This window comes from Schistocerca nitens, chromosome 2 (assembly GCF_023898315.1).
Source record: "Schistocerca nitens isolate TAMUIC-IGC-003100 chromosome 2, iqSchNite1.1, whole genome shotgun sequence".
Lineage (NCBI taxonomy): Eukaryota > Metazoa > Arthropoda > Insecta > Orthoptera > Acrididae > Schistocerca > Schistocerca nitens.
Genome location: NC_064615.1, coordinates 415,866,313 through 415,879,769, shown reverse-complemented (window position 1 = coordinate 415,879,769; position 13,457 = coordinate 415,866,313). Strand labels below are relative to the sequence as shown.

At 38.9% G+C, this 13,457-nt stretch overlaps 1 protein-coding gene across 17 annotated transcripts in view; it reads right to left on the bottom strand.

Annotated features, from left to right (window-relative positions):
- LOC126236282 (transmembrane protein 94) overlaps positions 1 to 13,457 on the bottom strand; it is a 538,855-nt gene that overhangs the window by 281,326 nt on the left and 244,072 nt on the right. For all 17 annotated transcript variants that reach the window (XM_049945449.1, XM_049945454.1, XM_049945456.1 and 14 more), the window contains exon 14: positions 5,764 to 5,981. In XM_049945449.1, the coding sequence (XP_049801406.1) occupies positions 5,764 to 5,981 (218 nt within the window). The remainder of the gene's footprint in view (positions 1 to 5,763; positions 5,982 to 13,457) is intronic.

The following is a 13,457-nucleotide window of genomic DNA, read 5'->3' as shown; positions in this document are numbered from 1 at the left end:
GAGAGGGGAAGACGAAAGGATGTGGGTTTTAAGGGAGAGGGTAAGGAGTCATTCCAATCCCGGAAGCGGAAAGACTTACAATGACTCCTTACCCTCTCCCTTAAAACCCACATCCTTTCGTCTTTCCCTCTCCTTCCCTCTTTCCTGATGAGGCAACAGTTTGTTGCGAAAGCTTGAATTTTGTGTGTATGTTTGTGTTTGTTTGTGTGTCTGTCGACCTGCCAGCACTTTCATTTGGTAAGTCACATCATCTTTGTTTTTAGATATGTTAAATAATTTAGTTAGATGTGAATGTGTTGAGGTGAACTTCTTTAGCCAGAAATTTGCTGTTTTATCTTTTCCAGGGGATTTCCAATTGTGCGTAGAAATAATTGCTTGGGTGACTTCATGTTGCAAGATTATCACTTCAGGCATTTGTGGTATCATCTTGTATGTGTCTGTTTCTGCTTGTATCCACCGTGCATGTCTGTTATGTTGTACCGGGTTTGACCATATGTTGCTCCAGAAGTGTTCCATGTCTGTTATATTTGGTGGATTGTCTATTTTAATGTGTGTGTTATCTATTGTCTGATAAGATTTCTTTTGCTTTGTGTTGAATGTTTAATTGATGCGTGTTGCTCTTTGCTTGTTTGCTCTGGGATGTTTGAGTCCAGTACTGTATTTTCTTCTTCTTCTGATTGCACATTATTTTGTTCCAGTATTTGTTGTACTTGTTGTTTGATGTTTTCTAATTCTGACTGGGGTAGCCTGTTATTTTTGATTATTACATGGATCTGATCAGCTAGTCGTTGTTCTGTTAAAAATATTAATTCTGGGTATCTGGTAATAAATGTTCTGTATACTTGTGATCTGTATCCAGTTGTGTTGGTTCCTACTTTTGTTGCTTGGTAATAACAGAACATGAGGTGTCGGTTAACTTCATCTGACCATCTCATCCTCTGTCTTTGTTTTCCTTCTAAGAGTGGTTGCAGGAAGCATATCCTGCAAAACACCTCTATTTGGATTTAAATCATTTTCCATGTGGCTATCAGTGTCGTTAGCATTGTGGACGAGCATACAGTTCAAGCGTCGTCCCTGACCATGACAGCACTTGTCCGAGGATTCATTAGTTCTGTCCTGAACCAACTAATCACAATAAAAGGGGGGTTAGCCCTATTAGTGGTTTGTTCTTTTCGTCGCCTTTTACGACTGGCAGAACATACCGGAGGCCTATTCTTTTCCCGGGCCTCCACGTTTTTTTTATTATTATTATTATTATTCTTTCCTTTCTCAGACGTTATGTCTGGTTAAAAATGGAAAGTGGCGCGGACCTTGATCAAGCGTGACTTCCTTTTAACTGTACGGTATATGTTACATTACATTTAGGAACGGTTTTCCATCCACTACATAATATATCTTTCCTAGTGCAGATGGGTAATCGTCTAGTTAAAATTCGAACTAACCCCTCTTCCTACATGGGCATGTCTAAGTACTTCACCCGTGTCAAATGCCAGTCGAAATACTTTCGCACCGTACCCCATGAACTGTTGCAATACTTTGGGTCCCACAAGTTGGATATTAGTTTTTCCTGGGCGCTTGCTGAGCATTACTTCTCTTAAACTTCTTCTGGAAGTGTGCCCAAGACAAAAAGTTTTCGATGTTTACTGTACCCCACTCTGAGGACTCTCCTAATAGATACCCCACCGCAAATTCAGTCTTTTTTTTTAATCTTCCCAAGTCTTGGGCAAGGCTTGATTGAACCTTTTCAAAAAATGAGTAGGATGTACTTCCCCATCCATAGAGTATTAGGCTGTGTCGGCGAGCACGTGTGGAATCAGCAATAGTGAACAGCATGGATGCCGGTGACGTCGAATGTTGGTTTCAGCATCGGCGACTGCTGCAATGTGTGTGAGAACTGTGTACTATCCACACCAAATCATCTTAGTTGAGGTATTCTCAGCGTAACTCTTCTTAGTCTAAAGGTTGAGGTCTTCTCTCTGTTCTTTTGACGTTAGTACTTTCTTACGTCTTTTACTGTGTTGCATTCGCAACTTTCTTCCATTTAGTTTCTTGGACTCAATTCAATTACTCGAAACAGTTCTCGTATCTTGTTATGCCTGGTTGCTACGGCAACTCAAAATATTTTCTTCCCTTTTCCATCTTAAAATTCCCATTTTCTTCAGGCCCTGTCACTTAGATGGCCTCGTTCTAACGGTTTTGGCAACAAGAGCAGTGGTGCAAAACTGGATTGCAAATTTCACACTTCTCTTACTACAGCTGACTTACTTGAAACGTTTAGCCGATCTTCTCCTCTGAATATGCGGCTGTGTCAATCTCCACAACTTCTTCTCTGAAGAAATAATGCTGGTTAGAGGAACTAAAAAATACTATCCCTCTCACTTGAAATAACTCGGTACTCTCATACTTTCAGTTAAGTTCAGGTATATTTTCATCTCCACTAGTTTCCCATAAACATACAAATTCTTGCAAGTCAACTATGCCGATACCCATCAGATACAATTCTCAACTTTTCCTACTATTATTGGTTGTGGATTATCGATAGTCAAGCTTGGTTTTTCTAGCAACAACCGTTCTTTTGTTGGTATTTTATGTATGAAATTAACATACCTATTATAAACCAGGCCATAATCACATTGTGGTGAGTTTCATAACCGCCAGAAATTCAAAAACAGGTCTTCCTTCTCGCATGTCTAACAACAAGATTAATTAAGAGTCTCTAGACAAATCATTTTTCATTTGTTGATAACAATTACAATCATTACACCATTAAAGAACAAAGTGTGCTTGCTCCTTGTATATCACACACAGCTTCTATGGCACGAGCAGCAAACACTTGTCTGTGCCGATTGACTGCCACAATTGCAGTATTCTCCCAATACACATCCATCCTGCACACATAAAAACCAGTGGTGCGGTAGACACATCTCCACTCTCTCACACTCATACTTAAAATATCGAGTGTTCGAGACAGTGGAAGACCGAGTGTCTCTAGAATTTACCCCGAAATTCTTGAGGCACTACAATAGGTAGAACAACTACCATAGTGCATTGTTCATTTACAGTTTGGTTAATATCCTAAGGGGCATGAATACCATCAGATGATGAATGTTTATTGTCAAGGCCATGGAGAAGCCATGCACTCATGTGAGCCAGTGTTAACTGTGCCTGACAGAGAATGTAAATGTTTATTTGACTAGCTGGTCAAATCACGCAATATCCAGATTTGTGTGGCATTTGGGATTTACGGTGGGCTAATGTTGGAGTGCATTGGAATGTGAAGGAAGACATACTCATTACCAATGTTCCGGTCGAACATGCCTGACCACCACAAGACAGGATTACCATAATGTGCACCAGGCACACCGTAACCCCCCTTCATATCTGTACCTGTCATCCAAGAACACAAAATTGACTCCCTGCTACATTCTTTGTCATTTTGCATCACTGATCGCAGACCAGCAGCAGCATGACTAGATAATTACTGTTCCATGTGTAGGCTACCATTAATGACACCAATGGCTGCACTTCAAGCAGTGCCATGACAGGAAAGCTGAACTGCTGATGAATGGCATTGCATTGTGTTCACTGATGAATCACATTTCTGTACTACCCTGGATGACCATTGTCGGTTAATATGGCAGAGACCTGGGAGAGGAGGGTGAGGGTGAGGGTGAGGGTGAGGGTGGGGGTGGGGTGGGGTGGGGGTGAGGGTGGGTGTGGAGGTGAGAGTGGGGGTGGGGTTGAGTGTGCGGTTGAGGGTGGGGATGGGGGTGGGGTACCATTCTTCTAATGTTTTGGAGAGTCACAGCGGTGTTATCCCAGCACCATGGTATGGAGTGCCATTGCGTATGACTTCGGATCATAGTTGATAGTAACTGAGGAAAGTCTGATGGCACAACAGTACATTCACAGATATCATACATCCTCATGTGGTACCTCTCATGCGATAGTATCATGATCCCAGTTTTCAAACAGGACAGTCCTCATCCACAAAAGTTAAATGTCTCCATGAACTGTTTGAATGACATTTGAGTATTCCCATGGCTGGAAAGCTCTCCAGATCTGTCCACAATAGAACACGTGTGGGATAAGCTTGGATGTCAGCTCTGTCCCAGCATCAGTATCCAGTATGTTAAGTGCCAGTTAGAATAAAAATGTGCCAGCTTAACTCAGGAAAGGATACACCAGCTTTATGACATCGTTCACAGCGGAATTGGTACAAGCATCCTTACCAAGGGACTGCAACTTTACACTGATAAGTGGGATCATGCTGATAAGGTGTTTGTTAATTTGACTCAATTTTATAACCACTGAAATAAAATCAGATAACCTCTCAACCTGTGAAAATTCATTTTATTTCCCTCTCCATTTCTGGGTGCTTCACTTTTTTCCTTGTAACAGCACATTAGTTTAATGTGATGTTCAGTTCAAAAGATTTGTATCAAAACCTGAAGAACCAGTACTTCAGCCACATCTGAGAAGTGAAGCTATATGGTGGTAGCAGATATACAGAGCAACGAACTCAGGCACACAATACAGGGCAAGCTGGGCAATGAAGAAGTGGCAAACAAACACTTCCTCAACTTTCATTGTCTTTTGTTATAATTGATTCTATCAGAGACTGACTGAGAGCCAGTCACACAGTCACAGTGCTAATAGAGACTAATATTGTATTACTGTCAAGACATTTGCACAACAGTCTGGAGTTGCAGTTTCAATTTGTCTAACATGATAATATCTATTTCTTTTACTAAACAAAAAATGCAGAAATGGAGGAAATACCAATAAATGAGCTTAGTTACTCAATTACTACATCGTAAGACAGTACCTTTACAATGATCTGCCCAGATGGCTGTGCACATTAAAGAACCGCAGTTGGGCCGTGGAAGTGCACAGGTCCAAGATTGAACTGGCCTGGTGGATTAATGATACGTGCCAGTGTGCTGGTCAGCATGGATGTGGTTTGTAAGTGGTTTCCCACATCCCACAAAGTGAATAGTGGAGTGGTACCCAACTCCCACCTCAGTTAACGATTTGTTAATAGAAATTAGAAAACTTTCACTCACTTTCACATGAATCATACAACATGCAGACTGATGCGTACACATATTCTGTCTCACGGGGCAACAGTATTGTGAAAGGAAGGGCAAATGGCGCCCCTTTAACTAACTATGCCAAATCTGTAAATAACCATGCCGACCTGTGCTGATGTGGGACAAAAATCAGATGTTAAAGAAAGAAGAAGAAGAAGAAGCCAATAGTTTTACACTGCAATTCCTGACCAACTAAAAAGCTTACTCCAGGTATAATGCAATGGATTCTAAATTCCTGGATGGGGGAAAAATAAATAACGTGCTAACTTTTCTATGAAAAATTGAAGCATGATTCTGGTGCCTGTAAGTACAAACCAAATATAGCAACTGATCAAATCAGTTTTTAACCAGTATATTTCTCTATTAAAGTACATATCAAGTCACTCCCTAAGCACTTCTTCAAGAGGAGGTCTATTTAAACATGCTGAGTGAATAAATCTGTTAAAACTTGTTATTATGCGACACTCTTTTTTGCTCAGATGATAATTGGTAAGATGCGAGATAAATAAATACTGTATTAATTTCTAGTTATCAGTTCATAACACAAAATATTTATTTTAAATGAAGACAAATTTCTGTGTAAAAGATAAAGTGACAGTTATGTACTATTTGTTATTAATATACAAACAAAAAAACTTAACCAAGTCCATGTCGCATTCTAGTACAGTACCTGTAGAATGGAAACGACTAAGAATGCCTCTGCAACGAGGATCCCATGCAAGTGGTGTAGGGCTTCGATGTGGCGCATACAGGTGCTTACTGTCAGCTGGCAGTTCCAGATAAACATTTGAAAGCTTGCTATTCACAGATCGGGTCAAAGGACGATATGCAAAAGCTGTGCAGTAAGCAGTCAGACTTGTGCGCTGGTAGAAGTCTTGGATTTTCTTCCTAAATGAAAAGAATATATGGTATGATATTCTGAAGAATTAAAATACCTTTATTCTATATGTTGGTATGTGGGGTCATAAACAGCAGTGTTCAGAGCAGTCAATACAAGAGTTTGCTGGAGTACTGCACAAAGAATGTCAATATCTATCAAATCTGCAAATAAAGCTGATTACAATGTCTGTTTTATTTTGAAGTTCTTAATTGTTCAGTTTTTATTATTATCACAAAATTTTGTTCCTTTTAGTTATCATGCCATGCATTTGAGCCTAAAAATGATTTTATAAATTAAGTGAAAATTAGGTAGAGAATAAGTCTTTAACAACAGTTATGAACGAGGAGGGAAAAATAATTATGGCATGTACATGTGAAGGAAAACTACTTCTTGAATGTGTTTGTACTCTGAGAGTTTCAATAGGTTTCAAACTTTATACTCTACATACTAATTATGCTTACACAGTACAAAATTAAGATAACGAAATTAACAAGAATGAAAAGTAAGAGGCTGTCACTTCTTCAGTTATAGTAAGTGGCTGCTGTTTATCTACTACTGGCTGATTACCTATGTCCATTACTACATCATTGGCAATTATAAAGAATAACAGCTGTATATACGTTGTAATGAGAGAATTTATATAACACTACACAACAACATAAATTTCTTTCCCTGCTACTGGGTTGAAAATACAGTTCTTGTAGTAATTCGTAAGCACTGACTACAGAACTGCAGTTGGATTTGCTCTGGTATGTCAGGAAAAAAGAGTTATGTACATGTAAAGGTTATTAAGGATAATGATATTAACAACATTGAATTGCAAATGTGAGAAATTTTAGGGAAATTAATGTGAAAACACTAAATATTATAATTAAGAAGTGAATTATAAATGTTTATTTACCTCAGAAATGAGTCAAGGACCCTTAGTTACACTAAGACTGACAATGGCTTGGTTTAACCCTTTAACTGCTCTGAATGTGTTAACGCACGCGCCTTTGTACCTGTCCTGTGTGCTCTGAACATGTTTAGTGCGCCACCAGTCCTTCTACCTGGTACTCTGAATGTGTCAACGCGTAGACACATTTAGAGTACCAGGTAGACGGACTGGTGGCGCGCATTAACAAGTTCAGAGCACACAGGGACAGGTACAAAGGTGTGCGTGTTAACACGTCCAGAGCAGTTAAAGGGTTAAAAGTGTTTAGAGCTTCTTGATTTCCACCTGTGAACACCTGTTGCTCTCTGCAAAAACAACAGTAATCCCCCATCATGTTCAGATTGAAGATTGGTATCTTGCTTCCATGGTGGACAACTCCTGGTAGAACCTTTCACCATGCTTGTCATTCATGGCTCCCATAGCTGATGCAAAGATGATGAGATGCGAATGCAGGAAATGCATCCTTAGTGACATTCGGCAACCGAGGTGCTGGAAGGCAGTTAGCAACTTGTCCACAATTACTGCATAGCTACCTGCTCTGTGGTTCTCAAGAAAGCTGTGCATGACAAGCACAAATGCATCCCAAGCTGCTAGTTCTCGTTCTGTGAGCTCCAATCTGAATTTTGCATCTCAAATCAACTTTTGTATTTCTGGTCCAACGAAAACTCCTGCTTTCAATTTTGCATCAGTTTTCATCTTTCTGAACTAGCCTTTTAGGTTCTGAAAAGCTTGATTTGTTGTACCCACTGCTGCAACTAACTGTTTCATAAGACCAAGTTTGATGTGGAGTGGAGGTAGGTAAATCTTATTACAATCCACAAGAGGTACATGTTGAACGTTGTGCTGTCTGACTACAGTCAAATTTCTGGGTGGCCGGTTTTTCACTGTGTAGTGATTCCCGTCATCATGACTATTTCACAGACAAAGAAAGCACATGTGCTTTGTACACCCAGCCTGCATTCCTAACAGAAGGGCTACAACCCTCAGATTGCCGCAAATATTCCAATTATGCTCAGAGTACTTAATCAGCATCAAGCTGTAGATGTAGGTAACATGCAGCAGTCCTCTGCAGTTAGGAGGCCTAGGACAGTTGCAAAGCCTACCAGAAAGAAAACGGTTCCGCTGCTAGGTAGTTCACATGGTAGAGGTGTGGGTCAGCAGTTGCAGTAAGTGTTGGGGAGTGAGAACCAGGTCACCAGCATTGTGAAGCCTAGTGCAGGGTTGGCTCAAGTGACTGACAGCACAGGGGAATTATGTAGGAATTTCACGAAGGAGTATCAGGTAGTGATAGTGGGTGGAGCAGGGAACAGTCTTGACAGGGATGGGGACTATGATGTAGGTGGTGACCTGGTAAAGATGCTACTAAAATTGGTGGCACTAATGTGGATTTCATGCAACCATTTTAGTGTCATGATCAGCCTCATCTTAATGCAGCTGTTAGGTGTGTTAACATGGGGCTGGGGAGGGAGCTGATGGCAGAGGGCATGGGTCACATCTCGGTGATGCCAGTTGGGTCTATCAGTAGATCAGGTTTCACTAGGCATGGCCTGCACCTCAATAGGTATGGGAAGGGGAGGCTGACAAAGCTTATAGGTGACAGTGTAGTGGGTAGTGGTAGTGGTGGTGGTGGTGTTGTTGGGATCACTCATGGAAAAATTCCTGTAGTAGTTTGTGTTAGAGCTGCACCTTTTTAGATTGAAGTCAGCTGATAGGTATACCTGCTTAAAGGAAGTCCCTCTAACTAAGGGCTCATCATCGGAGGATGTAATGTTTCCTAGTAGAGAAGGAAATAGCATATTTCATCAAAATATAAGAGGTATTAAAAATAATGTTCGTGAACTGCTTATAGATGTTGACTCTGAAATTATTGGTATAACAGAGCACCACTTAAATAATTTGACAATTCAGAGGCTTCCTTTACAAGGATACAGATTGGCTGGCTGTTTTTCAAGGAGTTCCTTGCGGGGTGGGAGAGTGGCTATGTATGTAAAAAACAGTATTCGATTCGAGTCCATATACGTATCACGGCACTTGTTCAAAGACTTAATGCTGTCATTTTTACTATTCGAATGGTATCTGAAGGGAGTGATCGTTCTACACTAAAATTAGTCTACTTTGCTTATTTTCATTCACTTATGTTGTATAGTGCTATATTTTGGGGTAACTCTTCCCATTCTAAATGGATATTTTTGGATCAGAAACAGGTGGTTCAGGCAATAAGTGGTGTAAGTTCACGAACCTCCTGTCGACCCCTGTACACGAGTCTGGATATTTTGACATTGGCCTCTCAATATATATATTCCTTACTGTCATTTCTTGTTAACAATATTAGCTTATTCCAAAGAATAAGCAGCTTTCACTCAGTTAATACTCGGCAGAAATCAAACCTGCATTTGGATCGGACTTCCTTAACTCTTGTGCAGAAAGGTGTGCAGTATACTGCTGCATCCATTTTCAATAAGCTACCACTTGAATTCAAAAGTCTTAGCAGTAATCCACGTGCTTTCAAATTGAAACTGAAGAGTTTCCTCTTGGGTCACTCCTTCTATTCTGTTGAGGAGTTCCTTGAAAAATTAAGCTGATTTTTGTTGTATTGTTGATTGTGTTTACTTAAACTTATGAACTGACTTTTTTGGGGTTCATAAACATTTATTTTTATCTGTTATTACTTTTATATTGTAATTTCATGTACTGTCATGTTCCATGACCTTGGAGATTTGCTCCTCAATTTGGTCCTACACTAATTGACGTGTAAATAAATATATACCATTCATTCTTTTGTAGGTTTCCTTCATTTCCATGGCACAAGCAATAGCAATTGATGGTTTCTGGTTGTCATTGTGTAGTAATGCAGCTCTTAAACTGCTTGAGCTAGAGTCAATGAAAAGTCTCCACTCTTCTGCTACATATTTGCTATCTAGTTCCTTTATGAGTGCTGTCACATCATGACAGAAGCAAACACCATGTTCAGCAGCATAGTATGCTGCGAATTTCATGTGGCAATCTTGAAAATGCATAACTGTAGCACCTCTCTCACGAAGTTCCACTCCTTCAGTCTGGAGTCTAACAGTTCAGACTTTTATTTTAACAGGGACAAATCATGAACCAGATCATCCAGTTCGGCCTGGCTGATCAAACACGACTTTTTAATGTCATTGTCAAGATCATTCATATATTCCATAGCTACAGCATCACTGTCATTACCTTCAGTATTATTTTCTTCATTATTCATTGCATCGAATGAAGGAGGAATTGGTACTGGGTAACGTGTACCATGGGCCACAGGCTTTAGAACAGACTGCCAATCCAGATACACAATTTCTGACTTCTTGTTCTTGCTGTACCTGGATATATTAGTCAAGCAGAAATAGCAATCCAAGCGATGATCTTTCTGCTCCCGCCAAATCATGGGAACAGCAACAGGCATTTGATTTCTCTTATTTTTTAACCACTCGGTCAGGCCGGAGTAACAGACAGTGTAACTGGGATGAGGAGTCCAGGATATTGTTTGATTCACATCTGACATAATGTTTGTAAGCTATACATAGCTCTCTGGTGATGTTCTTGTGCTGCTCTGATGTTGTATAAATTTATCTTTTGTTTACTGATTCACCATATACCACATTACCGAATCATCTTATACAAAACCACTTAAAAGCATGTTACTGCAACAATTGAATAATAAAACACAGAACCACACTAGCGTGAACACACTCTCCAGACACCTCCAGATCAGGCTGATGGACAAACAGGAGAAATTGCACATAAACTAATTTTATGAAACATGTTGAAATCTGCCTGCATGCTGTAGCTTGCGGACAAGTTAGAACCTGTCGTGGACTAGTTAGAACTTGTCCAAGTCTGCCTGTTTGGATTTACTGCTGCACATTTATCTTTCCATAGACGCATAAAGCAGAGTAACCTTGATAATACACACACACACACACACACACACACACACACACACACACACACACACAAAATCGTATATCAAACAAGGCTCGTTGATGAAGCTACATAGTAACCCATGTACAGACTTTTAATATCGTATGACTTTCAGCTGTAACTTTAAATCCAGGTATCCTACAACATTTATGATTGCAAAATCAGAATCAGCACACCCTATTATATGACACCAGTGTTTTAGTTTCATCCAGCAACAAATTCACTGTTGGACAGTGATGATAATCAACGATTTGTAAAAAAAAAAGTGTTCGGCTCCAAATTTCCTGATTTAAGTCTGCTAAATGCTTCTTTAACACCTCAGCACCAGAATACAAACAGCACTCTAAAACTTACAAAAGGTGCCAAAAATCTTCCACAGCTTAAAAAAGTAACTCAGTCCAAAATTTATATACAGCAGTTCAAACCTGAAAAAGTATCAGTTTCTCTCATTCACAGCAGCTTTATCAATTCACACTTTTATTATCATTATCGTTATTATTATTATTATTATTATTAGTAGTAGTAGTAGTATAGATAAGCTGGTCCCCATCAGCTTCCAGACAATATATTGTGAGGTGTGTAACATTGCAAACTGAGCTTCTTGAACACACTATTTATTTTTTACTTCATTCGGACACATACACATTTTATGTATAATATTTACTATGTTGTCTGGCAATTACTATTTATCCCTAATAACAGTAGATCAAAAATTTGTTTGGTGCCACATGATATGACTATTGGTTGGAATGAGTCATAACACCATTTGTTTTTAACTAATTCAGCTGTCACCCATGTTGAGTCTGCTATGGTCGCATTTGGGTACTTGATTAGTATGCTTGTATCATCACCAAGGATTACAGATTTTGGGTAATTCTTTCCATTCCTAGGAAGGTCATTTACACAGTTATTTTATGTGCTCCCATTCTGAGTTAACTTTTCTTCAGTTTTGCTGTTTGCATATGTGACCATATGTTTTCTGCTGTGAAAACAGGTAAGCATCAATGCAAGGTGGAGGGGAAGGGGAGGGCTATAATACCACATTCTAATTTTCCAAGTGGATTTTTTTGACTCACACAATTAAGGGAAATGGTATTGTCACAGAATATACTAATAGGGTCCTTGTTCTTATTCAGCTCTCCTAAGATGTCATTTTTAAGGTCTTACATAGATTTTTCTGCAGAGAATCCTTGGCAAAAACCAAACTGAGAGGCCATTGCAGGTTCTGCACAGGACTATGGGTGAGCTATTCTACTGCATGCCATTCCTCAGTTGAAAAAACAAAGGAAGACTGGAAAGTGTCAAAAGTGTCAGTAGTTAGATATTCTTTATTTACCTTTATGTTCACAGATTTGTGTTAAACTGGGTAACTAAATTAGCTATGTAGCATGCCTTCAGTCATCAACTGATTTAAACGATAACTGCTCTCTCTCTCTCTCTCTCTCTCTCTCTCTCTCTCTCTCTCACACACACACACACACACACACACACTAACTAACTAATGTCTGTTGTTGTTGTATATGATATCTGCTAGAGTATATTTAAGATCGTTTATTAAGAGGTACAGTGTTTGCTACCACTGTAATGTTATGACATAATTATTAAATTTGGTGCCCAATAATTTTACTGTGCTACTATTTCTGTAACAGCTGTCGGCTGAAAACTCAGTTTTCCTTCTCCTCGCATTGGTTTTGTAATTACTTTTTACTAATATTCCAGTTCATTTGTATTTTATTTTTGGAGTTTTATATTTTCTATACATGTCTTTCCTCTTTTAATAACTATAAGAACGTACGTTAATAGAGGTATGTTTTAATTTTTGATTGTAGTCTTTTATCTGAAAAAGGCATAACATTCTCTTCTTGAAGAAATATATGTTTTAATCCCAAGTGTTATCCATCTACTGTCCTTTTTTCTGTTTAATTTTACCCACACACACTGTGATGAAGAACTTTCATGGTCTTTGATGCAGCACTCTTTCTATAACTTTTATGTAAACATGCAACAAATGCCTCTATATATGCTCAAAAGTCTCTTGAAAAGCTATAATAACAAACATGAAAAAGTAAAAATATTGCATTTGTTTACGCATACATTTATGACATCAACTACACAATTTTCACATGTATTTTCTGTTTATATGGGATTTATTGTTAACAATTTATCTGTCCACAACAATAGCACTGGTTTCAAGAAACAACAATGGCACACTTTCTTTTGCCAAAAATGAAGGATTTTGCAGGTATGGCCATCCACCTAGGTGTGAAAGTTGTTTTGTTTCCCAAAAGGTTTTAAAATATTATCTTAGCAATACTTCAAATATAAATAACGACTGAATATAAAACTGTACTGGAAGGAGAAAAAGATAACACATCACTGGATAGCTGAGCTAATGAGTGGTCAACAGAAATATAAATGAGACCAAAAATGTAGCTAAAATTTCAATGTCCTTATTTAGGCCTAATTATATAATAACATACGTACATTTGTCCCAGCTGACTATAATGCCAACATAAAATCTAGCTCACATATTATGAGCCTGACCAACTAGATCCTAAACCTCAACTTCTTCTCCTTTGAGGGGTAGACATATAAGCAAATACAT